The 24,761-nt window shown below is 42.0% G+C and overlaps 1 protein-coding gene across 2 annotated transcripts in view; it reads right to left on the reverse strand.

Annotated features, from left to right (window-relative positions):
* SYNPR (synaptoporin) overlaps window positions 1-24,761 on the reverse strand; it is a 268,069-nt gene that overhangs the window by 87,902 nt on the left and 155,406 nt on the right. For both annotated transcript variants that reach the window (XM_036331678.1, XM_036331679.1), the window contains one exon: window positions 8,359-8,483. In XM_036331678.1, coding sequence (XP_036187571.1) covers window positions 8,359-8,483 — 125 coding nt within the window. The remainder of the gene's footprint in view (window positions 1-8,358; window positions 8,484-24,761) is intronic.

The following is a 24,761-nucleotide window of genomic DNA, read 5'->3' on the forward strand; positions in this document are numbered from 1 at the left end:
TAAAGTTTAAGCCTCTGTGCTGCTCCGTATAAAGGGAAATAAAATGGTCTGGCTCTGCCTGTTACAGTGTTGTTGTGACAAGGGGATAATGACCATAACAATAACTGTCAATCGTAAACACACACACACACACACACACACACACACACACACACACACAGACACACACACACACACACACACACACACACACACACACTGAAAGAATTAACATATTTATCCCACTTCCTGATTTCTACCTTTATTTCCACTTGGCCTGGGGGGAAAGGCCACTACTATTTCCACCTTTTTGAGGGGGACATGCTCAAAAGCATATTGTGAGTTGTGGGGGGAGGTAGTACAATTGATGCAGGTTTCTCATTACTATCCAGCTTAAACTACCATTTGCTTTTTTTTCTTTTGGCAGTTTATTCTTTTCCAGTCTAAGAGTAACATATGCCCCAACTAGCAATTTGGGAATAACAGAAAATAGAAACATCTATTTGCTATTCACACACTTGTCTTTTATCAGACAATTGTAGCTTGAAGTTGTACCTATTTCTCCTTAAGTTACCAGTTCTCCAATTTCCGTGTCTAAGGATCATTTGGGGACTTTGGTAAGTGCGGATCCTGGGCCTCAAGGCAGTAATGCTGACCGGGTAGGTCTGGGGCAGGATACTGGCATCTCCATTTTTCACAAGCGTTCTTTTCTACGTGATACAAATGCAGGTAGGGACACATGGAGAGTCTGAGGTCCTGACTCCTGTGCAGGCCCCTGAGCGCCCGCAGCTGGATCCTCGGTGGGGAATCAGGAAAGTGAATTCCAGCCTTACAGACGTCACTTCTCGAATCCCAGGCTCTGAGGCTTTTACTTTTCAGTTCTGACTGGTAAGCATCTGGCAAGCCACCAGCTTGAGCTCTTGCCTCCTTTTTGTTTGACCAGTGGCCCCGAGAGACGCCATTCTCTCAGGGGTGGTGGGATGGGGGAGGAAAGGGAACACAGGTCTCTGCCACTCAACTGACACCTGCTTGATAGCTCCAGGGGCCACAAAGAATGTTCCAACATTTCTCTGGTTCCGGAAGAGCAAGAAACAGAAGGGGCTTCATGGGACCAGGGATCAGGCATCTAACAGTTTCAAGGGACAGGACATACATGTAGCTGTGAGTGGGATGCTTCCTTCGGGCCTTCCTGGGCTGTTCAAATAGCCCAATGCCTTTGTCCTTTGCTAGGAAACTCACAGTCAGTCTCTCTTTCTCTCTCTCCCACCCCCATTCTAGAAATGATAACAGATGCAAGGAAGAATGGATTTTTATACCTTTCCAAAAGGTATAAAATTTTGCATCCTAGGCTGTGGAGCTTCTCCCAGGTAATGAGGTGCTGCCCACCACACTCGGCCATGCCCGGCCTGGAACACTGCAGAGTGTGACCGAGAACTACAGTGAGGCTCATTCAGCGTCTGCTGACTTCATCTCTGCCGCTTGCCACCTCCCCTGGGGAGCTCCACAAACAGCCGCCTTGGTTGCATAACCTACGATCATCTTCAAGACGTGCCCCCACCCTGGTCTTTAGAAGCCTGTTCAGATTTTATGCAAATAGAACAAATATCAGAGCAAGCCCCATGAAGCTGAAAGAAAGAGACCTGTATAAAGTAATTCTGTTGAATTTTTACATTTCTTTCTGTTTTCTCTGAAGTAGCAGTGGCTGGGGCACTACCAGCCCCTCTGGCCGAGGGCAAGTACAGCTGTGCTTCTAGTTTCATGTAATTAGGAGTCTCAGGTCTCATTCTCTCTTAAGAAAGCTTCAACCCACTTTTCTCATTTTATAGATGAAGAAACTGAGGTTCTGAGAGGAACTCTGTGCTAGTCATTGCTTGTTTTTTCCTCAATCCCATGCTTTGCTCCTCTCCTGCTCTGCTCTGCATCTCTGGGGCCTGATTCCCTTAACAACTGCTTTCCAGTTAGGTTTCCCCAGTGGGAGCTCTGGTGGGAGATGGAGGGCAGGAGCCAGGGTATTTCTCCGCCTCTTCCTCTTGCTCTTTGGGCAGCATCTCCAGCAGTGGCTGCATCTTTTCCTTGGTTCCTGCTCCTCCTGGAAGCCTCTGTGGTCCCCGCTTCTACCACACAGGCCCATCTGTGCTTCTAATAAGACCATCTCCTCCCTTTATGCCTCTTACCCAGGAGTCGGTAAACTTATTTTTTTAAGGGCTTTATGAGCCAGCAGACAAAACCAAGGATATTGTGTTGGTAGTTATGTAGTACTTACAATGTAATCATTTGAAGACTCTTAGCTTGTGAACTATAAAACCAGGCAGTGGGCTGGCTGAATTTGGCTCATGGTTGGTACTTGCCAACCCCTGCTCTAGCCGTCAGGGTGTGGGCAGCTTCCCACAGGTGCTAACCTCTGGATTGCCTCTTGGTTCCCTTTCCAATCATCAAAGCTCTACCTAGTTCCTTCCTTGTATTACTTGAATAAACTGAGCCACCTAACATGAGCTCTCTTTTGAATGGGCCCTGACTGATATATATATGACTTGTTTATGTCCCTAAACTCAGACATCGGGCCTCCGCACCTGCCCTCTCCTCGCTGGAATACGCCGCCCTGGTCTCTCCCAGGCACCACTCTCTGGCTCTCCCACTCTTCTTGCAGGTCTGCGCTGCAATGTCACGCCATCAGGGAGATTTTCCCAGCAGCTCATTGAAAACGGGCTTCTCCCGCTGGCCCCTTCCTGTCCTCTCAACTTGTCCATGTCGCTCCCTTTGCTCAGGACTTTCTTTCTGCTTCTCTTTTGAATGGCTTGGATGCCATGTCCTCAGGGAAGCCCTGCTGGAGTGTTTATAGCCGGGTATCCTTTAACCCTCAACACCCATCAACACCCACTTTCCATCTCTGAACTATGTTCACCCTCTTCTTAGAAATGACCACTGCCGTGTGTGTGTGTGTGTGTGTGTGTGTGTGTGTCTTTACTGTCTTTCTCTCATCTCCATATGATTATAAATCTCACCAGGGAAAGGTCCTGTACACTTTACCAACCAATATAAACCAAGCCTTACATAGTTCAGGGCCTTGTACACTGTAGGTGCTCAAGAAATATTTATTGAGAGAATGAATAAAGGATCCAACATGGGGTCACTCACTGATGTAGGAAAGATGATTAGAGAATCTCCCCCTTGTATGAGAGGCCGTCAGCTGACCACCCGGATCTCTCTGGCACCCACCATTTTGGTATATATAGGTGAGCATCCAAGATCTCTGCCCGAAGGCTTTCTTGGGCTGCAAGCACATGCTTAGTTGGCCATGGTCAGAAGCAACTTTTGACCAATGGCCAACAGGAGTAGGTAGATAATTACCACAGCTTCATCGCCTGCCTGATTGAATTCCTGTGAAGCATGTTACCCACAGTTACGAGAAGTCTCGGTTTCCCCAGTTGCCCACAGTGGTACCTTGCCCATTAATCCACTCTTTATTGGCTTTCTTCCTTTTCCTGTCTCACTCCCCACACTTCACTGGTATTTCCAGGGATCACCTGTCCAAAAAATTACAAATGTCTGTATCAGGGTGAGCTTCTGGGAGAACCCAAACCAAGACATCCTTCATCTAATTCTCCACCACCACTCTTCTTCTGGGGAAGTATTGCAACAAGAGCTCCAAACTAGCAGTTACATATGTTGGGCGGCAAACAGCAGAGTGGAGTGAAAGTAGAATAATTTGCCATTTATTATTTTTTTCATTGGACCCATATCATGCCAGCAGCCATTTTGCCCCATTTCCTGTGATCTCTGCAGACATTCCCTACATATGATAGCTCCTCTCTTCGCTGCAGAAATCGCTGTCCTTGTATTTGGCCACAGCTGTCGTCTGGTGCCAGCTCCCTGCGCGAGGTGCTATTAACGATGTCAACAACCAGGATAACACAACTGATGAACACTTGATGTGTGCCAGACTCTGGGTTACACAATTAACTTAGATGGCTTATTTGATCCATCACAACCACACTCTGAGGAAAGTGATACATTTTCTTCTTATAATCAGGGAAGCTAAAGCCAGGGGGGTGGGTATCATTTGCTCCTCTGCTGGGTGGCAGAACTGGGATTGGAAGCCAGATGTTTGGCAAGAGTTCCACCATCAGCCCTTAAGCTGCTCTACCTTCAAATCTCCCCAACTCTGTGCCCCATGGAATCACCGCATCTCATCACACACAAAGTTTACTTTAAAGCACACTAAAGTGAGATACTGTAGTAATGAAGTTTCTAAAACTTTGCCAAAAAGAGTGAAATCCTTTGGTTATGAGAAACAATAAAGGAATGCTTAAATGTAATTGCAAATGAAGCATTTTCTGGACACAAGATATATAAAAAAATTGCAGCCCTTAACATACTTACTTTCCCCGAATTGGCCCTTATGGTAAAATAAAAAGTATTGTTCATTATCACCGCTCTAGTGCATGGATCTTAAGGAAAAAATGCCTTTCCCCCGACAGAGCCAGCATTTCTAGATAATGGCCCGGACTCCACAGCTTGCCTGGTGTCAACCTCCACCTGTGCCCACACTCCAAATGGGCGGAGGGGGATTCTGACGCAGGACAGGCGGCTGGAGTCATAAAAGGAGAACCTTGCACAATGGTGCCCAGATGAGCAGCCCCAGCTCATCTTTCCCTCCACACGGAGGCTCATCCTTCTAATTTTCTGTTTCAAGAACTACAAGACTCACATTCTTGTGAGTGGAAGTTTCATTCTCCCATCCCACTCATTCCAACAACCAACCAGCATCACGCTGACGGCACCAAGCGCGCTTCGTCCTGTCATTTTGGGAGGTTTCCATTCTCCCAATAGTTTAATGAGAAAAAAGAACCCAAAAACGAAACTAACAATGAGCCTGATAATAATACCTCCAATGACAACCCAGATACGCTTTATAGATAAGAACTAAGAGCAAGTTAATAAATGTAAGACAGTTAAATATGTACACACCTTTCAATGTTGCATATTGGGACAGAGAGGGCTGGGGAGCTCCCATTCTGGGTGAAATATTACATAATAAAGGGATTATTTTTGTTCAGAGTAATTTTGCTATTTAAGTAGAATAATGATTTCTTTTAGTTCTCTCATTTTAATTACCCTTTCTTGATTATGAAAGTAATAATAATATACTAAAAGAGACCTTATTGAATGCTATACCTTGGGTTAAGCATTTTGCATATGTTGCTCATTTACTACAACACTACTGTGAAATAGGTGACATTGTCTCTGTTTTTCAGATAAGGAGCAGAAACGGTAAGCAATTTTCTTAATATCACACAGCTATGCTAGTAAGTAGTAGCACCGGGGGGATTTGAACCCAGACAGTTTGTCTCTATAGCTCAAGCTATACTATGTTTGCCTCAATACATTCACAGTGTAAAAAATTTCAAAAGCTTATCGTAGAATATCTGCAAAAACTAGACAAATGTAAAAACAATACTGTATTTAATTCACTCATAATCTCACCACCTAGAAATCCAGAAGTCCTCCCCAAAAACTTTTTGGTCAAAAAGTTTTTACCAGATTAGTACATTTTGGTAGATGAGAAAACGTCTAATGTTACTTGTTCATTTTAACCACAAATCAAAAGGAAGGTCAGGTGAGAAATATTTCATTCCCATAATAAAGTGATATTGTTGCTGAATGTAAATTCCTTTTGATATGAGTACATGTAGTGGTGTGAAGGAGTCACATAGTTTGGCATATTTATCGGAAGCAGCACAAATTTATAAAAATCACCTAGCATTTGCTAAACTGATATTATCCTACATGTGATCATCTGATAAAAAAAAGTTAAGTAGCTTCCTTTGAGGTCATTTACAAGCGATAGCCATCCCCCCTTATCTGAAATTTTGTTTTCTACTTTTCAGTTACCTATGGCCAACCAAGGTCGGAAAATATGAAATGGGAAATTCTAGGAATAAATAATCCATAGGCTTTAAGTTGCGTGCTGCTCTAGGTAGCGTGATGCAACCCATGCCATCGGTGCCCGTCCTGCTCAGGATGTGAAGCATCACTTTGTCCAGCGTCTCCGCTGTAGACGCTCCCCGCTACCTCCCCCCCGCGATTCGGTTATTAGATGGACTGCAGCAATATGGCGGTGGCTGCACTCAGGTCATCCTTACTTTACTTAATAATGCCTCATTCGCCTCAATTCATCTCATCACATGGGCACTGTATCATCTCACATCCTCACAAGAAGGGGGAGTACAGCGCAACTCATGCAACTTTTATCACACCACATTGTTACAATCATTCCGTTTTATTGTTGTTAATCTCTTACTGTGCCTGATTTATACATTAAATCTTATCATAGGTATGTATTTATAGGCCCTATAAATACTATAGGGCCTGGTACTCTCTGAAATTTCATGCATCCACCGGTGTCTTGGAATGTATCCCCTGAGGATAAGGGAGAACTACTGTAATTGTTTTTGTTCCAATGACTTGGCATTAGAGTTTATTGTGTTCCTTATGTTTGCAACAGACTGAGTAGTTTGAAGCAGCTGAGTGCTCTCATTTTATTTCAAGATTATGATCAAATCATTGGCAATGGCTTATGAAGTTCCAGGAGAAAATAACTTTTTTATGATTTACATCACTAACATCTTGCTAACCCAACTTCTTTTGATACTAATGACTTCAAAATGAGCTGCACAAGTTCTCGATGCGTTGCTTACCACTCAGCTCTTCTCCAAGAAGATAATGGCACAACACTTTAAAATATCCAAATGTGTCATTGAAGTTGCACCTCTAGTGAGACCTAGCCTCTTTGGAATGGTATGTGTATTTCCTAGATGGGCATTAATTGGACAAAGCTGCAAGGCACTCTGTGGGCTGAGTAAGTTCCTGAATAGTAGACAGTAAATGTTGTACAGATGTGATAAGCACAGTGGCAAAAAGCTTTCTTGCTTTTTAGAACAATAGTTTAAATTACTTCTAGGAGACCTAGGGTTCTGAGGAGATTTCCCAGGAATAGCACAGCAGTGTAGGGTTGGGTGGAGGGTAAGGGAGTGCACTGGGGGAGGGTGCTCTGTGTGTGGCAGGAAGAGGGCTGAGAAAGAATAGCTGGATGTTTCAAGCCCCTTCCCTCCCCTGCTCCAACTTCCTCAATAACTCATTTCTGTGCTTCTCTCGGTGATTCAAAGTGTGCATTAGAAGGGTGAAGTGCTAAGAAGTCTTCTTAAACTTATTTGACTATATAATTTTTAAATTCTTCCCTCCCACTTGGTCACCCTCCTTCTTTTATTCCTTCCTTAGAAACATGAAATATCTAGGGCTCCATGGAGAGACTTGGGAAAGTGCTGCACTTGCCCAAGTAAGAAAAGTGTTGAGGGTCAGTGTCTACCTTTCTCTGCAATTCTAGGGCCAGTGCCGTGTCTGGCTCCATGTGGTTATTCCGTGCATGTCTGTTAAATTGAAGTAAGCAAGAGAGTGCACTAATAAGATGCAAACATTGTGTTGAAAGTTGTTTTTAAAAACATCACACTACTTATCTGGCGCCAAAAATTTGTAAGTAAATTATTTCAAAATTAAATATAATTAATCCCCATTGGATCTGGATTGGAATCACAACATGTCTGATTCAAGACAAGCCCTGGCACGTATTTTATGAATAAGGCAAAGACAAAGATAAGGTATTACCTTCAGTCTGAATTTATAGAGATATTGAAGAAATTATCTCAAGCTAAGTATAGCAATAGATACATGAGCTCTGGTTTTAAAACAACTGGTCTCAACCCAGGTGGGCTCAAACCCTGACTCTGCCATTTACTGGCCAAGGGAATGTGAGCAAACATATCTGTGCCTCAGTTTCCTCATTTTTAAATGGCGATGGTAATTGTGCTCCACTCAACGGTCACTGTGATGACTAAATGAAATTAACAAGTAAACAGCAAGTAAAGTGACTGACACCTGGAAATAATATTAAAAATTAATCTTATCAGATACATTATCAGCCAATATTGCATAGTCAGTATGAAGTTAGAGATGACACTAATCCTATTTAGAACTTGGGAGATCTTAAGATTGGGACTATGGATGGGAGAAAGGATTGTATAACTGAGGTCTCCCTGTCGATAGCCCGCAGTACTGGACTACTTGTAGCAGTTTTTTGGAGGAGAATCAGTTCTGGTTTGAAGGTACAACTCACACAACTCATCTGGTTTGAAGGTACAACTCATCTTCTCAGGGAGGGATAGCAGGTGGGCATTCTACTTGTTTGGGTATTTTGTGGGCTCAGGCAGAATTCTTTCTGTTTACCCAGAAGTCCCTGGGAGATGGCATTATTTTTTAAGAAACGATGGAAGGAAGATAGTGCCCTCTCTGCGTGGCCAGCAGGCACGAGCCACCATGCCTTACCTGAAGGGGTAGGCAAACGCTATGTCAATGCTGAGGTCACTGTCCGTCTTGTTGACACAGTCCACACTCAGCCGCAGGCCTCCAGAATAGCCACCGCATGTTGAAAATGCAAATATTGCAAAAAGCTGTGAAGAACAAAACAAAAAGTATTAGAAATGATGCTGATCCAATGAGAAATATCAGCAGGAGCTTCGTGGTGGATTGAGAGAGGTTATGGTTCTGCTAACGTTTGGTTCAGGCTGGAAGATGAAGGCAGGGTGATGGTGGAGAACAGGGAGGTGGCATCTGCAGAAACAGTCTGGCCAGCTAGAGCGACTTCGCCTGGAGATAAACTGATCAAGAGGCCAAACACCTGTGTTTGAGTGTGTAAAGGCTGCCAGGCCTCAGAAGGTGGAGTTGTCATTTCACACCAAAGAGTGTGGAAAGCTTTGCACACCACGGGGTTAATGATGGACACCTCCAGGTGGGAAGAATTTGAGGTGTCTCTGGCTTTCTTCTTTTTGTTTTTCTGTATTTTTCTACAATAAACATGTTTGTCTTTCAAAATAAGTAATTATTAAAAAGACAAGATCAAAATTTTTTGTTATGATAGTTTTAATCAAGATAAAGCATGTGAAAACAATGCTTTGTTTTATTTTGACAATAACTCATAATCCTATATAATAAAAGCCTAATATGCAAATCAACTGAATGGTGGAACCACTGGCAGAATGACCGGTCGCTATGATGTGCACTGGCAACCAGGGGGCAGATGCTCAATGCAGGAGCTGCCCCCAGCTCGCAGGCCCCAGGCCAGCCAAGGCAGGTGCCAGTGGGGGCCCCCTGATCACCCCACAGATTGCTGGTCATGCCTAGGGACCCTACCCATGTATGAATTTTGTGCACTGGGCCTCTAGTCTTATATAATACAAAGATAATATGCAAATTGACGGAAAGGCAGAATGACTGGTCGCTATGATGTGCACTGACCACCAGGGGGCAGATGCTCAATGCAGGAGCTGCCCCCTGGTGGACAGTGCTCTCCCACATGGGGAGCACCACTCAGCCAGAAGCCCTGAGCCAGGCTCACAGCTGGCAAGCACAGCAGCGGTGGCGGGTGCCTCTCCCACCTCCTTGGCAGCGCTAAGGCTGTCTGGAGTGGGCCTAAGCCGCCAGTCATACATCCGCCAAGGGCTCCTGGACTGTGAGAGGGTGCAGGCCGGGCTGAGGGACCCCCCAAGTGCACGAATCTCATGCACTGGGCCTCTAGTTTATAAGAAGAATAGATCTTTTCCAGTTATCCAGAAAACAAACACAGCATATGCATTTAAGAGCAATTACCATAATGTATTTATAACTGCAGCTTACTTACTACTTATATCATCAGTTTGTTTTAATCCTTAAAACAGGGGTCCTCAAACTATGGCCCGCGGGCCACATGCGGCCCGCCGAAAACATTTATCCGGCCCGCCGGGTGTTTTTGCCACCACTGCCTGTCCTGCTTAGCAGCCGACTCATCTGGGTCCGCAGTGCACATGTGTGGAATGTCTGAGGGACAGTGAACTGGCCCCCTGTTTAAAAAGTTTGAGGACCTCTGCCTTAAAAGCACCAACACCAGAAACAACTTGATCTGTATTTACTGTTGACATGTTTTTATGTTTACTGATTTTAAATAGAAAAATATTTTTTAATTGCTCTTTCTCTTCACATCTTTAATATAAAGCCTTTTAGAGATGTGTTGTTGGCTTTTTTTCCATTATACCCTTCCATTCAGACACTTCATATCACTGCTAGAAAGTATAAAGAAAAAGAAAGGCTAGTAAAAGTATTAAGTGAAAAATATTGAGTTCGGAGATTACTCAGACCCTCAGGATGATGTTTATATATAGATTTAAATATAGATTTTTCAACAATACCCCTAAAAGCTTTGAGAGGAAAGAAAGTAAGACCTGCAGCCTCCCTGGGGGTTTCCTCTAACAAATGCATTAGTTCTTCCATTGTATCCGCCCGCTCCATTTTGGTTTGCGCTCCACTCCTGCATGTGCCTCAGATGTGAGTGAGATGCCCGGTCTTCACGTGTGGCGAGGACACACTCACAGAGCTGGGGCTGAGGTGATGAGCACCGGTAATCCACTTGGACCACGTGGGCTATGGCAGGGCCCTTTGAGAAGTGCAAAAATCTTGTGGGGCTTCTAAGTCATTACAATTTGTACTGAGACAAAAAAAGATTTTTTTTGCCTCAACTTGATAGTTTGACAAAGCTTTCAGTTCCCCATATATAAATCATAAGTTAATCCTTTAGTTGGGTTCAACATTAGCTGAAAAAAGAATAGGAATTTTGAATTAGTTAATATTTGAATTTTCCTTATGATCAGAGAATGTTAGATCTAAAGGGTTGGGATGAGTAGGTGAGCATCTGAGAGGTGCCAGTTCAGAGCACCAGGTCTCAGTGTGTGTGAGCCTCAAGCCAGCCTTGGTGGTCACATCTCTGTGTGAGTTGCTCTTTCTAAGTCAACTGTTGAAAGATTCAGCTGGTTATCTATTAATGTCATGGGCTAGACTGGTACAGAACTTGGATCTGGGAGAACTAAGCACTGACAATTAGAAGCAGAATCTCAAAGACGTCTTCAAGAAAGAAGATGGGAGGGCAGGCATAGCCGAAGATGGCAAGTAAGAAAATGCCAACTTTGTCCACTCAGGGTAACTAAATTCAAAAGAATTTCTTTGCTATTAAAAGAAAAAGGCAATCAAATGCATTTACCACACTGACCCACACTGTAATATTCCCATTTATTTTAACTTTTGGAATTCAGCTTCTTGCCATAGGTTGGGGTCCCTATTAGCATGGGTGGGGAACGACCGGCCAGCGAAATCATTTGGTCTGGCACCGCCAAGGCATTATGGTTGAATTAATGAAATTCTTGGCCAAATATAGCAGGCTAATTTTTAAGTTGATAATTTGTATAGCCCCTGAATGATATAAATATCCAAATGGCCCTTGGCAAAAAAAAAAAAAAAAAAAGGTTCTCCACCCCCCTGCCCCCACCCTTGCTATCAGAAACACTAGCTCACTTTGCATTGCAGGAGGAGTTATTGATGCCTTACAATAACTATAAGTGAACAGGCTCTGGAATGTGACTTTGGCATTGTTGCTTAATTTCCTATGTCTTGGTTTCCTCATCAATACAATAGCATTGATATGAAGTCCTCTGGGTCATTTTGCTATTCATAATATGAGTAGACAAGAAGGCTGCTGGTGCTGGTAAGGTCACCAGGGCCTGCTCAGGAGGCAAAACAGGTATTACCCATCACACCTGCCGCCTCACTCAGTCAGTGAAGGAAGAAGAGCCTCAGAACTGTCCGTCCCAATTGGCCATTTAACGTTAGTAGGCAAAGGCTGGTTGATGATACAACCTTCATGAGGTAAGCAGTCTTTTGTGGATCACTTTTTGTGTGCATGACAGTTTTGAGTCGTTAGTTTTTAAAATCAGTATTTTAAAAATGAAAATAACTTGACCAGAAAACTATAGTAGATATGGTCATAACAAAATGGGTTTCTATGTGTTAGTGTGTGTACAACATTTAGAACAGATCCTGGCACAGGCACTCAATAAATGTTCTCGAATGTTATTCCTGTAAATAGATGTGGATGAGCGCCTTCATAAGATGTTCCATCAAATAGGAAATTTAGACTTATTCATCCCTAGCCAATCTATACAACCACCAGCCACAGTGAAGCAAGACCCAGGCGCTCCAGAAAAACTGATCATTTCTGCTTTTACTGCTTTTCTTCCTAGTTTGACTCACAGGTGGACTTGGGAGGCATTCAGAAGCTACTGCAACCCACTCTGCAACTCTGGGGACGAAGCCCATGAATGTCAGGGCCACAGGGACCCTGATCTCTTGTCGCTGCGGCATGCATGTGCCTACTTCCCATGACCAAGTGCTCCTCTGGCAGCTTTGTATTGGTAGGAATAAAGGGGAAGGGAGTTTAATTGTTCAATGCTCAGCCCTTGGTGTCTTGTCAGGATGGCACCTCTGGCATGTCTTCCAGAAGTGGGAATGGAGTGGGGGAACCCAAGCCCTGTGGTGTGGCTGTGGCGATAGCACTCCCTGTCCAAGCTTCCTCACCTCAAAACAGGGAAACCCTCTGTCTCCCTGAATCAAGGAGAGAATTAAATGAGGTGGGGTAGGTACTCATGTGCAGCCCCCCTCTCAATTCATGCAGAGATTCATGTGGTATTTACACGCGTGTAAGGGTTGTGTGCGTGATTAGTATTATATTCCTCTATTAAAGATGTGGCCCAATAAATAGTATAATGTCTTTCAACAGTTTGCTGTTTTAAAAATTCCTTGAAATATTGAAGTGTAGTGAGTTAGAGTCGAGAGTAGAAAGACAAATCCTGGTAATTTCAGCACTGAATGGCTACAGAGACGTTGCCGTTACCATTCTGTCTTATTTTAAAGTGCTTTATATATAGTAAGATATTATTAATACCACCATGTAATGAACTTAAGATGGAATGATAATTATGTATTTAATTGGCTCAAAATGTTAAATGCACAGAAAGCAGGCATCAGACTATTGAAACCACACACATCACTGTGGTTTTATTTTTAACTCCTTTTGAGTTCTGAGAACAAGATGTTGTATGGGAGTTAAATATGATGCCCGTGGGATTTCTGGTTAACTTTCTCCTTTCCCCACAGTCCTTACTGATTAAAGGGAAACCATACTGTGTGACCAATACCAAATTCAATAATATCATGAGGCGAGGATTAAACAGATAATATCTGTACAACACGCCAGCGTCAGGCCCTGCTGAGCGAGGGACATATTACAGGGATGGTTGATTCTGTACTTGAGAGTGTGAAATCAACTCCTTCAGAGTACATCAGCTGAGCCTGGCCTGGAAACTAGAATGCATTAAGACAGTGGGGAGAGGGAACTGCAAATTCTTTGAGGGTCAACATTCTCTTGGTGTCGAATGGAAACCTAGAGTGGAAGGGACCTTTGGAAATCCTCCCACCAATTTCCCTGCCCAGCCGCCCACCCTAGGTGGTGACACGAGAAGTCCTGGCATCAGGCAGACCAGAGCTCGGGTCCCATTCCTGGCTGTCTACACTGAGTGAGTTCACTTCTCCACCCTCTGCATTCCCATCTTTCCTAAAACCCCCAATTCTCCTCAAACAAAGCAGGCTCCTCACCTCTAGCACATTCCAAGGTATCAATACCTTAACCACTGGCCCAATCACTTACTTCCCTTCAGTTCAGGAGACCCAAACAAATCTCCTGCAATAAACTCTCATTTTACTACTGTCTTGAATGATGTATGGCTCGGTTCCTAACAACAACATATTACTCTCTAAATGGACAGAATTGGCTGGTGGAGACTCGCCTTGCTTGTAGCCTGATTAGAAATACACTCAGGTGGATAAGAACAGAAGAATTGCCTTGCATTTTCTGGCTTAATAAGTATCCACAAGCCAAAATCGCCCATAGCAGGAATATCTTTGCACAGTTAATGAAACTAAAGATTTTCCCCTGGAAATAGGGCAAGCAGCTCCCTCCTTGGAACTGATTGACCCACATAAGGAAAATCAATGAAAGCTGCTATTACTACTTCTGGTTACTTTGCAAGGCATAGTTGAAAGCAATGGGTTGGAGGAGGACAGGCAATCAAGCTGATTAATGGCTCTCATAGGACTCTGTAGCCTGCAGTGATGTCAAGGAGGGGACCTTTTCCAAGGCCTGATACACAACCTCAGGCATGAGAGAGGTCTTGGAAGAAGTAAGTGGGAGTAAGGAGACTGGTTGCAAAAGGTATTGGGAGATTGGGACCAACTACTGGTACTCATATTACCACCAAGCAGTGTGTGCTGACAATCAGATAGCCAGAGAGCACAGCTTGTATCTATAGCATTTACCAATTGCCATGGTGTAAATATACCCACCATGGCCAATTCCCAACATAATACTTCTGAACCTTGGTTGGGAAGAGAGCTGCACAATCCACTGGGTTCCAAACACACTACTGCCACCAGGGGACTTCCCCTGACTCTCCCCTGTGGACAAGAACCCTGGGCTGTTTCACTGAGTCGCACCTATTATGTCATATACTCACCTTGGGCTGATTTCATTGAGATACAATTATTCATTCTTTGACCCATTTACCCACTCAATCTCTCATTCACTTCTTTATTGTAACAGAGGTTGTTGATGTTTCACCTAAACCCCCTTGCCCACCCTAGAGGCCACCTGCAGCCTTAGGGGGACAGTCCTTGTACACACCAAAGGCTTTCCCTTCAAACACCCAAGTCTCTCTACTGAGGGCTTTCTCGGGGAGCAGGAATGTGCTCAGCCTGTGACTGAGGCATCAGGGAAGTCCCTGGGAGTTAAGTCCATGGCAGCTTCCAACCAACGTGTCATGAAAATTGGTGGATAAAACTCCAGCGCCCTTGCACCTCTGTGGGGGAATTTTCAGGTGTGTTCAATAGTTTCCTACAGGATTCCACCGAGGTTGAGCAACAGTTGCCTGCAGCAACCTCTGCTCATTCGCATGCCCTTGGTTGGCTTCCCTTCTTTCTCTGTCCCATTTCTCCACTCACCGTCGTGCTTCCCGGCAATGCCTCTCCAATAGAGCTCTTGAGACAAAATTCTCATCTCAGGATCTGCTTTTGGAAAATCCAACTGAGACAGTTATTGAACATTGACTGACTACCTGTTACTTTGCAGGCATTGCAATGGGCTTTAAGATATATTTATAAAGGGAACAGTATCTATTTCCTTATCTCACTTGTCTCAGCATCTAACTTAGCACACTCTCCGCTCTTTCTAAATAAGCTGCTCTCCTTGTAAATAGAAGGTTTTCTTTGACTACACTGCCTGGAGTGGATCCTCTGACTACAGCCCATCCCTACTCTGGTCCCATTGTTTCCTGGTGTGGGTTTTTCTTTTTCATGAGCAGACTTCCTAACATCTTTATTTGTTTGGCATTATTTCTTCTCTTGTTTGTTTTGTTTGACCACTTCCCTGAAGAAAGGTAATACTCTTGACCTTGTTTCTGGCTGACTCTGTCGTTATGCACAGTGCTCGATATGAAGTAGGTGTTCCCTAAATACTTGTTGACTAAACAAGTAAATACATCCTCCCCACACCTCCAAGGAACTTGCTGTCTATTTGGGGATACAGACAAGTGAATGAACAGGCAGTAATTGGAGCATGTTAGAGGAAAACATGGTACATATTTGCAGAGGATGAGAGGAGACATGAAGAATAGCTGTCTGGAGAAATGGATAGCTCAGCAGAAACCAGGAAAGCATGTAGATTCTATCCAGGGAAGAGGGAGAAGAGTATTCTAGGCAAAGAGAGTAGCAAATCAAGTTATACTCAAGTGAACAAGGCACATTGGACTATGCACTTAGTATCACTGAAGCAGACATCTGTAGGGTAGAAAGAAGGGAGTGACTGTTCAAGATGCAGGCAGGGATCCGTCAGGTATGGTCTAAACCAGGGGTGGGCAAACTTTTTCACTCGAGGGCCACAATGGGTTCTTAAACTGGACCAGAGGACCGGAACAAAAGCATGGATGGAGTGTTTGTGTGAACTAATATAAATTCAAAGTAAACATCATTACATAAAAGGGTACGGTCTTTTTTTTTTTTTTTTTTTTTAGTTTTATTCATTTCAAATGAGCCGGATCCAGCCCACAGGCCGTAGTTTGCCCACGACTGGTATAAACTATGGCCCTGTGCCCTATCCAACCACATCCAATCATCTATGGCTGCTTTCATGATACACAAGGCCAAGAATATTTACTGTCTGCCCCTTACAGAAAGTTTGTCAATGTGAAGAAACCTGGGTCTCATGGAGGCCCTGAATTTTAGCAGGGGAGGGGAAAGACCGAATACTAGTATGCACTTCAGAAAGGCCACCCTAGTTGCAGTGGAGAATGGACTGAGAGTGGGGGTGCGAGATACTGGAAGATGTGCAAGTGTCTGACTTCCCCAGATGGTCCGCAAACCTTTTGCCAACAGGACCACACCTCAGGCATCTTTGTGTTCTCAAAACATCATAGGTGATTCATAAATTTTAATCAAGTAAATGAATATAGGGTGGGGCAAAATTAGTTTACAGTTGATGGCATAGAAAATAATAATTAATAGATGATAATACAAGAATAAACTCTGTGTTTAGCATCCTCACAATTGTAAACTATTTTTGCCACACCTGCATATGAATGAAGATGAGATGAAGTACTTGGAAAAGTATATTCTGGCACTGGAGAACAAAATAAAAAACACTGTGTGATAGTGATGATGATGATGATGATGATGATAGTAATAATAAACAACCATATTTGGTTTTCTGGACCAGTCTCTTCAGTAAGTACATTATTTACATGAACTCAATCTTCTCAACACTCCCTTAAAACAGAAACACACCCCCTTGTTTGACAAATGAGGAAACTGAGGCTAAACAGCATGCCAAGGTCACGCGGTTTATTGGTACATGAAGTAGTCATGGTTTGAACATGGATCTGCCTTTCTCTAAAGTTTGTCTTCCTTATTCCCAACTCTCCCAGGGCTGTGAAGGGGCCCCTCTTGGCTGCAGCATGTTATGGAAAGACTAATACAGAAATACCAACCGTGGGCTTGTTACGCTTTCTCTGTCACATCAGTGCTCCGAAAGCCAGGCGAGCACTAAATGAAGCATCTGTGAGACAAAGCCCTGATCATAACTGGATGTTAGTGGCAGCTTTGTATTTTGCATCAGCAACACAAGCCTTCACTCTGCAGCCTCACAGCCCTTCAGGGGGAGGGAGTTAGGGTCTGACATGACAGAAACATTGAAAGAGCCTGGTGTAAGTTGGTTATGCCAATTACATGTGACAAGCCCCTCCTGTCAGCCACTCACAGTGGGGGTGGGGTGTCTTTCTCATTTTCAGACATCTCAAACATTCAACAGCTTATAGGCTAAAGAGACCCAGTTTCTAGCCTTCTACCTCCTGTGATGAGCCCCCTTGTCCCTTCTCCTTTTATGACTTTCTTGGAGCTGATGAACCATTTGTCCTCAGCAGCCCTGAAGGGTCTTTCTGAAAGCAAGGTTGTTTGTAGACACTGATTACCTCAATTAGCCCCGGAAAAGTGAGGAAAGCCTCCTGTCAGGATATTTTCTGGTGCAGAAAGAGTTTTTTTTACTAACTGTGGCTTCCCTCATACCCCACTCACTCCCTAGGAGGCCCCCAGCCAACTGACAAACACCCCTAAAACTTAATGTTCCACTTCTACTCATCTTTGTCCAATTCTTCTCTCTGTTAGTGTTTCTGCTCCTGCTGATAATTGGATTTTTCCAAGGAAATTGACCAAGCACCTTCTTGGCCATCAGTTTATGGTTATTGCAACACCGACCCAGAAGGCTTTGTGAACAGTCCTATAAAGCCTGGGGTGAGGCCTTCATGTGAAGATTTAAAACTGCAAGTTGTCCCTGGAAGGCAATAGAATTGTATCTGATTGGGAACCACTGAAAACCATTGTCCAAAGCTCTCCCCATAGAGCTGTGTGTTTTTTCCTGTCATTGTATATACCTATCTGTGTTCTTAACTAGCGCCAATGCCCTCCACGCTGCATCCCATCTCCTGCTGCCTGTTAAAACTGGGATACTGTGCTCTTCTGTCTGCCTTATGATTTGTGTGAAATCTTCCCAGACAAAAGCAGCCTTACAGAATTGGCACTTCACCCCATCACCTGAGGAATTCTAACCAAGCACAGCAGAAAAAGAATTCCAATTACTTACATAACAAAAGTTTCCATTTTCATTTTCTTAAACCTGAAGCTTGGAGACAGAAAGCTTGACCTACAGTGGCTGAAAGAAGGGGTTTGTGTTTCATATACACCTCGAAGTCCAGAACCAAGTGGCTACTGGTATTGATGACGACTAGGCCAACATCTCTTTGGTCATTATGGTCTTTGCCTCATAGTCACCAAAGGGCTGCTGTCTCCATGGACATCCTTAGCTGCATGGGAGACTGGGAAGTAAATATTCGGCTTTCCTGGGCTCTGTAGGGGAGGTAGGCAGTAGGACAAGGCCCGGGAATGGCTGTTGAGTCACTCAGATCCCACAGTTTGCCACAGATACTTGTGGGAGGAACAGACAGGGTCATCAAGCCCATTCAATGTCTGGCCATTTCCCTTTCCCCCGAGAGTACCTTAACACTTGTCTATAAATTGAAATGTAAGTTTCTGCTCAAATTTTATTTTCCAATTTTAGCTTGACACAAATCTTTAAAGTAAAATGCATAGCTGAAATAGTAAAAATAGCCTGTCCGTTGTGGCTCCGTGGTTGAGCATCAGCCTATGAACCAGGAGGTCAAGGTTCGATTCCAGGTTAGGGCACATGCCCCTGCTGTGGGCTTGATCCCCAGTACAGGTGCAGGAGGCAGTTGATCAATGATTTTCCTCTCATCATTGATGTTTCTATCTCTCTCTTCCTCTCCCATCCTCTCTGAAATCAATAAAAATATACATAAAAAAGAAATAGTAAAAAGAAATTGATAACAATCTTCACGTCTATAAAAAATATAGAGTAATCAAATAAATTCTGAGGCAACCAATAGAATATTATGGAACAGTTAAAAAAATAAATAGCAATCTAGAAAGTTGTAATCTTTTAGAAAGCAAAAAAAAAAAGCAAATTGCCAAATATTACCTACATGCATTGCATTTCTGTAAAAGGAATATTTATACATATACACATTTTTATAGACTTGAAAAGGTCTACAGAGGTAGCACTGAAGAATTATCAGTTAGTATGATCAAAGAAAGAACTTTCCAGGCAGAATCTCAGTTTATAATTATTTTCTATATTACTTCAATTCCTTCCAGGAAAAGCATGAATAACTCAAAAGAAGTTTTCTTAAAAATGCCAATTTAGACAACCTCTGAGTGACTTGAGCAAAGTAAATTCAGGCCTGCCAATAGATGGAGTGCTGTTTATAACTTTCTTTTGGATAAAATATGTAAAATCAAAGAAACCCCACTCCCTTCCAGAATTATCTTCAATAGTATCTTTGAATTATTTATATTTGCAGGGAAAGTAAACAGAGTAATATTTTTGCCTGCTTATTTATTAAAGTATTTTGGCAAAGTCACTTTTTAGAATCAAGGTAAAACTATTTCACAATATGCCGTGGCACATATGTCAATCACAAGTTGAGTAAAAAGTATGACTAACCTTTCATCAGATTCAATGACAGTAACTTTTTAAAGGAATCAGCTCCAACTCTCAATTCTTCCTATCTGTCATAATGGAATAACAAGAAAAACTAAAAATTCAACAGGGCTGACACCGTGCTTCTCATGCCTGATTACAGAGTCTTGTGAATTAATTTCTTGCTTATCATACTGTTTTTGAACTTGCCATTTTTCCAGGGTAAACTTATGATATGGACTTTCTGAATTTTCTTACTTACCGTAGCCATCTCTTAGAGCAGTGGTCGCCAACCTTTCGGACCTCTCGGACCACCAGTGGTCTGAGGACCACCGGTTGGCGACCACTGTCTTAGAGCACTGAAGAAAATCACTGATGATAGATATCTTACCAGCATACTTCTGTTTGAAAGAAAAATTAGAGCAAGACACGGTCACAGACCAGAGCCATGTTCTACACCTCAGAAATACACATTGAGTAAGCTGGCATGAATTATTTCTTGCCGGAAGCAATGTTTTCATGGTAATGTAGATGATTAGAATTTTTTTACCTGAAGCTAACTTACAACCCTAAACCCCATTTTAAAATATATATTTTTTTTCATTGTTTTCAGATGAAAGATAAATCACTGATTGGCTGCCTCCTGCAGGCCCCCTAGTACTAGAGATCAAGCCTGCAACCTGGGCATGTGCCCTGACCGTGACCTCCTGGTTCATGGGTTGACACTCAAGCACTGAGCCACATCAGCCAAGCTAAATGCCCCTTAAAAAAAAAAAAAAAAGAGCAAGCCTCAGGATATCACGTCCAATGTTCTCTGAATAGATAAAAAAGTCAAATTGGGATTGTATTATGATTGAAATTCAGTATATTTGGTATGTCTCCTTTAAGATTTAAATATTTCATGAACCAGAGTTGTAGTTATATCCATAAAGCAAATTAGGATAACATAAGATTACTTTGGAAAAAATACTGATCAACAACAAATTGACCACATTCAACTAATGTCTTTTTACTAGATGGCCAGGGTCATTAAACAAAGAAGCTTATCTCATTCTCTATTCTTTTTTTTTTCTAAGATTTGTTTTGCTTAACATTTAGCATCGCCTTGATGAAAGACTAGCTCCAGCTCCTATGAAAAGGACAGTAGGAATTAGTCATAACTATGTATTGTCAGAAGAATTTTGAAACGTGCAATAGCTATGTATAGAGAGTTGAAGGCCTTTTATATTCTGCTTCTTCTGAACACTGCACACTGCACTAGCAAGCCGAAGCTCTACACTGCTCATACTCCAAGACGTTCACGAAGTTGTTTTGATCATTCTGATTCTTGACCTGGAAATCAATGCCTGAATCTCTCAAACATGACGCATGGTCATCAAATCACCTCTGTAATGACAGGGCACTTACTACTATCTATTATTTCATTACGTAATAAAGAAAGAAGCAAACCTAAAACAGGCAGTTACAGGTAGCATGTCAATCATATTGAAAAATACTCAAAATACTAGAGGAAGTTCTGCAGGAACAGTTGTCAGTATATGCTAAAGTAATCTTCTCTGATGATAATTCTAATCATAATAATAACAAACAGTTGCTGCTCTTTAGTAAGATTTACTTGTGTCCCACAATGCAGTAGCTGTTTTACAGATATTATCCCTTTGAAATCTCATCGCTCTGTGAGGTTGGGACCATAACCCTCTCCATTTCAGAGCCATAGAAAACTAGGACTTAGAGGGGTTGAATGATTTGTCTAAGGCAACCCAGACAGAGAATGATAGTTTGAATTCATGACTATACTAAACATAAAATCATAAAAATCTACTGGTAACTGTTAGAGAATATGAGGGAACAAACCCATTATTTTAATAATTATAAAATAAAAAGGAAGAACCAATCATTTGTCTTGCCTTTTCTTTACAGGTGCTACCAGTAAGTGACCAAAGAGCGGGGAGGAAGCGCTCCTTTGTTGGACTTCTCAATAATAAAGAAGAAATTATAGAACTGAAACCTGTTATGGACTGAATGTCTGCTCCCCCAATTCATTTGTTAAGGCCCTAACCCCCAGTGTGGCTATATTTGGAGATGTTGCCTCTAAGGAAGTAATTAAGGTTATGCAAGGTCATAAAGGTAGGTCCCTGATCCCATAAGACTAGTGTCCTCATAAGAAGAAAGAGCAGAGTGCTCCTCCCTCCACTCCTCCATGTGTACCCAATAAGGAAAAGCCGGGTGAACACACAACAAGGTGGTGGCCTCCTACAAGCCAAGAGGAGAGGCTTCAGAAAGAAACTGTTGACATCCTGAACTTGAACTTCTCAGCCTTCAGACTGTGAGAAATAAATTTCCGTTGTGTAAGCCACTCAGTCTGTTGTACTTTATTATGGAAGCCCAAATTGAATAAGATACAGCCTTAATAAAATAAAGGCTGATGGCTGATGCACAAAAAGAGAGACAATCAGATATTATGTGCTTCTAAGGGAAGAAGGCCTCACAAAATTTTAAGTATTCTTGGCCAAAAAACAAATAATAATAATTAAAAAAAATTGATCAAGCCTCTGTGTCCAACTGCAGATTTACAAGATATACAAAAGAGAGAGGATGATGTGGAATGATGTCACAGGGAAGAAATCAGCAAAATTCAGACCATGAGAAACTTTCCAGGGAAAACCTTTGTTTATTCAAGAACAACAACAGAAACATCAAAAATATACAGGAGAGAGAAAGAGAGAAGAAAATAAGGGGATATCGAAAGATAAGCACTCACAGATTAAAAGGTTTTTTTAAGATGTATCAATTTAGTGATAGATTTTTTTAAAATCCAGGTTCAAGAAAACTAAAAAATACCATGAGATTGAATGAGACATTTGAAAATTTGTAGGTATTTGATGGCACTGAATTATTGCTAATTTCTGAATGTGTGATATAGTACTGTAGTGTTCTTTCTTTCAATACCTTTCAGAGATACATACCAATTTTCTTATGGGAGAAATACATAGCATGATGCCAGGGGAGAGGGTAAACATGGGAGAACAGGAGCAGCATTGGCGAGGAGTTGATTATTGTTGGAGCCAGGCAAGAAGGAAACGGAGGCTCATTGTATTATTCAGTGTTTCTTTCTAAATGTTTGAAATTTTCTATTACTATAAGTTTTTAAAAATTGAGATCATATTATAAACCAATCTAGATATGAGTGTATATGTATAAACAAAATTAAATATTTTTTTCATTTATTAAATATGTAAACAATTTCCATGTTTTTAAAATAGATATTAAAAAGATGTATTAATCAAAATTCCTGAGAGGAACATTCTTTTTTCTTTTTAAATTCTCACTCAAGGATATGTTCTTACTGATTTTCTTCTTTTTCTTTCTTTCTTTTTTAGAGAGAGGAAGGAAGAGAGAGAAAGAGAGAGAGAGAGATGAGAAAGAAACATTGATCAGTTGCCTCCCATACTCATCCCTACCGGGGACCAGCCATGCAATCTAGGTGTGTGCCCTGACAGGGAATCAAACCCGCAACCTTTTATGGTGTACAGGATGATGCTCACACCAACTGAGCCACCTGGCCAGGGCCTGAGAAGAACACCTTTTAAAATGAGGAATTTCATTCTGTTCTATTAATATTGCAGGACTAAGAAGAAAATATATTCTCTCTTCTTCAACAAAAAATTTCTTTCTTAATAATTTATTGATTGTTCGAAGAATCCATTTAGTTCTGCCTCATTACGAGAGAGAAGCCTTTTCTCCTTATGTTGTAATGAGATGAAAAATCACTATAGCCTAAAGGCCTATACATTCCATGGAAAAGGACATTATTTCCTAGACAATAAGACAAAAATCCCCACCATTGTTCGATAATGCCTTTCTATTGGTTCACTTCAAGAAGGGATCAAGTGTGTCAAATTACTTAATATTTAGTATATTGGTTTTTGTTTCTGAGTATAGTGCTGCCAAGTGCAGTGCGTATACACTATACTGATAAACACAGATATAAAAATGATACCATTAACACTAGCACCACAGAAGAGACCAAAAATAGGGAGCCATCTAGTGATTTGAAACTAAAAGCAGAATGAGCTTTTAGCTTCTGACTCTCAAATTAAACTTACCCCTGTCTTTAAACATCTAGCAGATGTGTTAAAATACTCTGCCACCTTATTTGTTCGTGGGAATCAGAGACAATCATTCAAGAAATAGTGACATCACTTCCCTCGCTAGTCTCATCTTGTATTGTCTCCAGTGAAAAACAAATTATTTACAACTCTCCCCTCCCCCAAACAATCTTGGCCATTCCTTGCCTATAAGCCCTCACACATGCTGCTGCCTTCTGCTGGAGTGCCTTCTCCATCTCTGTGTTTTAAGACTCGGTGCTATTGCCACTTTCTCTATGAAATTATTCTTATGTCACTCCTTTATAATTTTGTGTTAGGCAGAATAATGACCCACCCAAAGATGCCCATAAACTAATCTCCTTCCATGTAAATACCTTGTACAATAAACCCTTGATTTTGCAGAGCTTGATTTAACAGACTAAATTTCCAGTCTGTATGTCATATGTGAAAATTAACACCTTGTTAATTAAAAAATGCTTTTAACCAAGATTTGCTTATAACTTAATTAACAGGCTATTTTTTGTTATGAATTCACTAGAATTTTTTGGTGTTTTTTTGTTGTTGTTGTTGTTGTTTTGGTTAATCCTCATCTGAGGATATTTTCCCATTGATTTTTAGAGACAGTGGAAAAGAGGGGGAGAGATAGAGAGAGTGAAACATCAATGTGAGAGAGACACATCGATTGGTTGCAAGCTCACTCCCTGGCCTTAGGTACGTGTCCTTCACCGGAATCATACCAGAACCCTTCAGTCCATGGGCTGACGCTCTATCCACTGAGCCAAACTGGCTAGGGTTCACTGTAATTTTTAACAAATTTTAGTGAATAGGCCACATGTTGGAAAAACACTGTAGTAATTTCGCTGACACAAACAAATATTACATATCTACACCTATAATCTACATATTTAAATCCATATCGACACCTATAACTTACATATTTAAATCCAAATCACCACTGGTAAACAATGTTCAGCAAATGACTAGCATATATCACATCGATTTGCTCACGGTGGTTCTGCTCTTGTGTGCCATGACTTTCTGCAGCAGTTTTAATGCCTTCTCACCCATGTTCCCATGTGCACTAAGCCATGCCTAGCCATGTACAT

Source organism: Myotis myotis, unplaced genomic scaffold (assembly GCF_014108235.1).
Source record: "Myotis myotis isolate mMyoMyo1 unplaced genomic scaffold, mMyoMyo1.p scaffold_m19_p_13, whole genome shotgun sequence".
Classification (NCBI taxonomy): Eukaryota; Metazoa; Chordata; class Mammalia; order Chiroptera; family Vespertilionidae; genus Myotis; species Myotis myotis.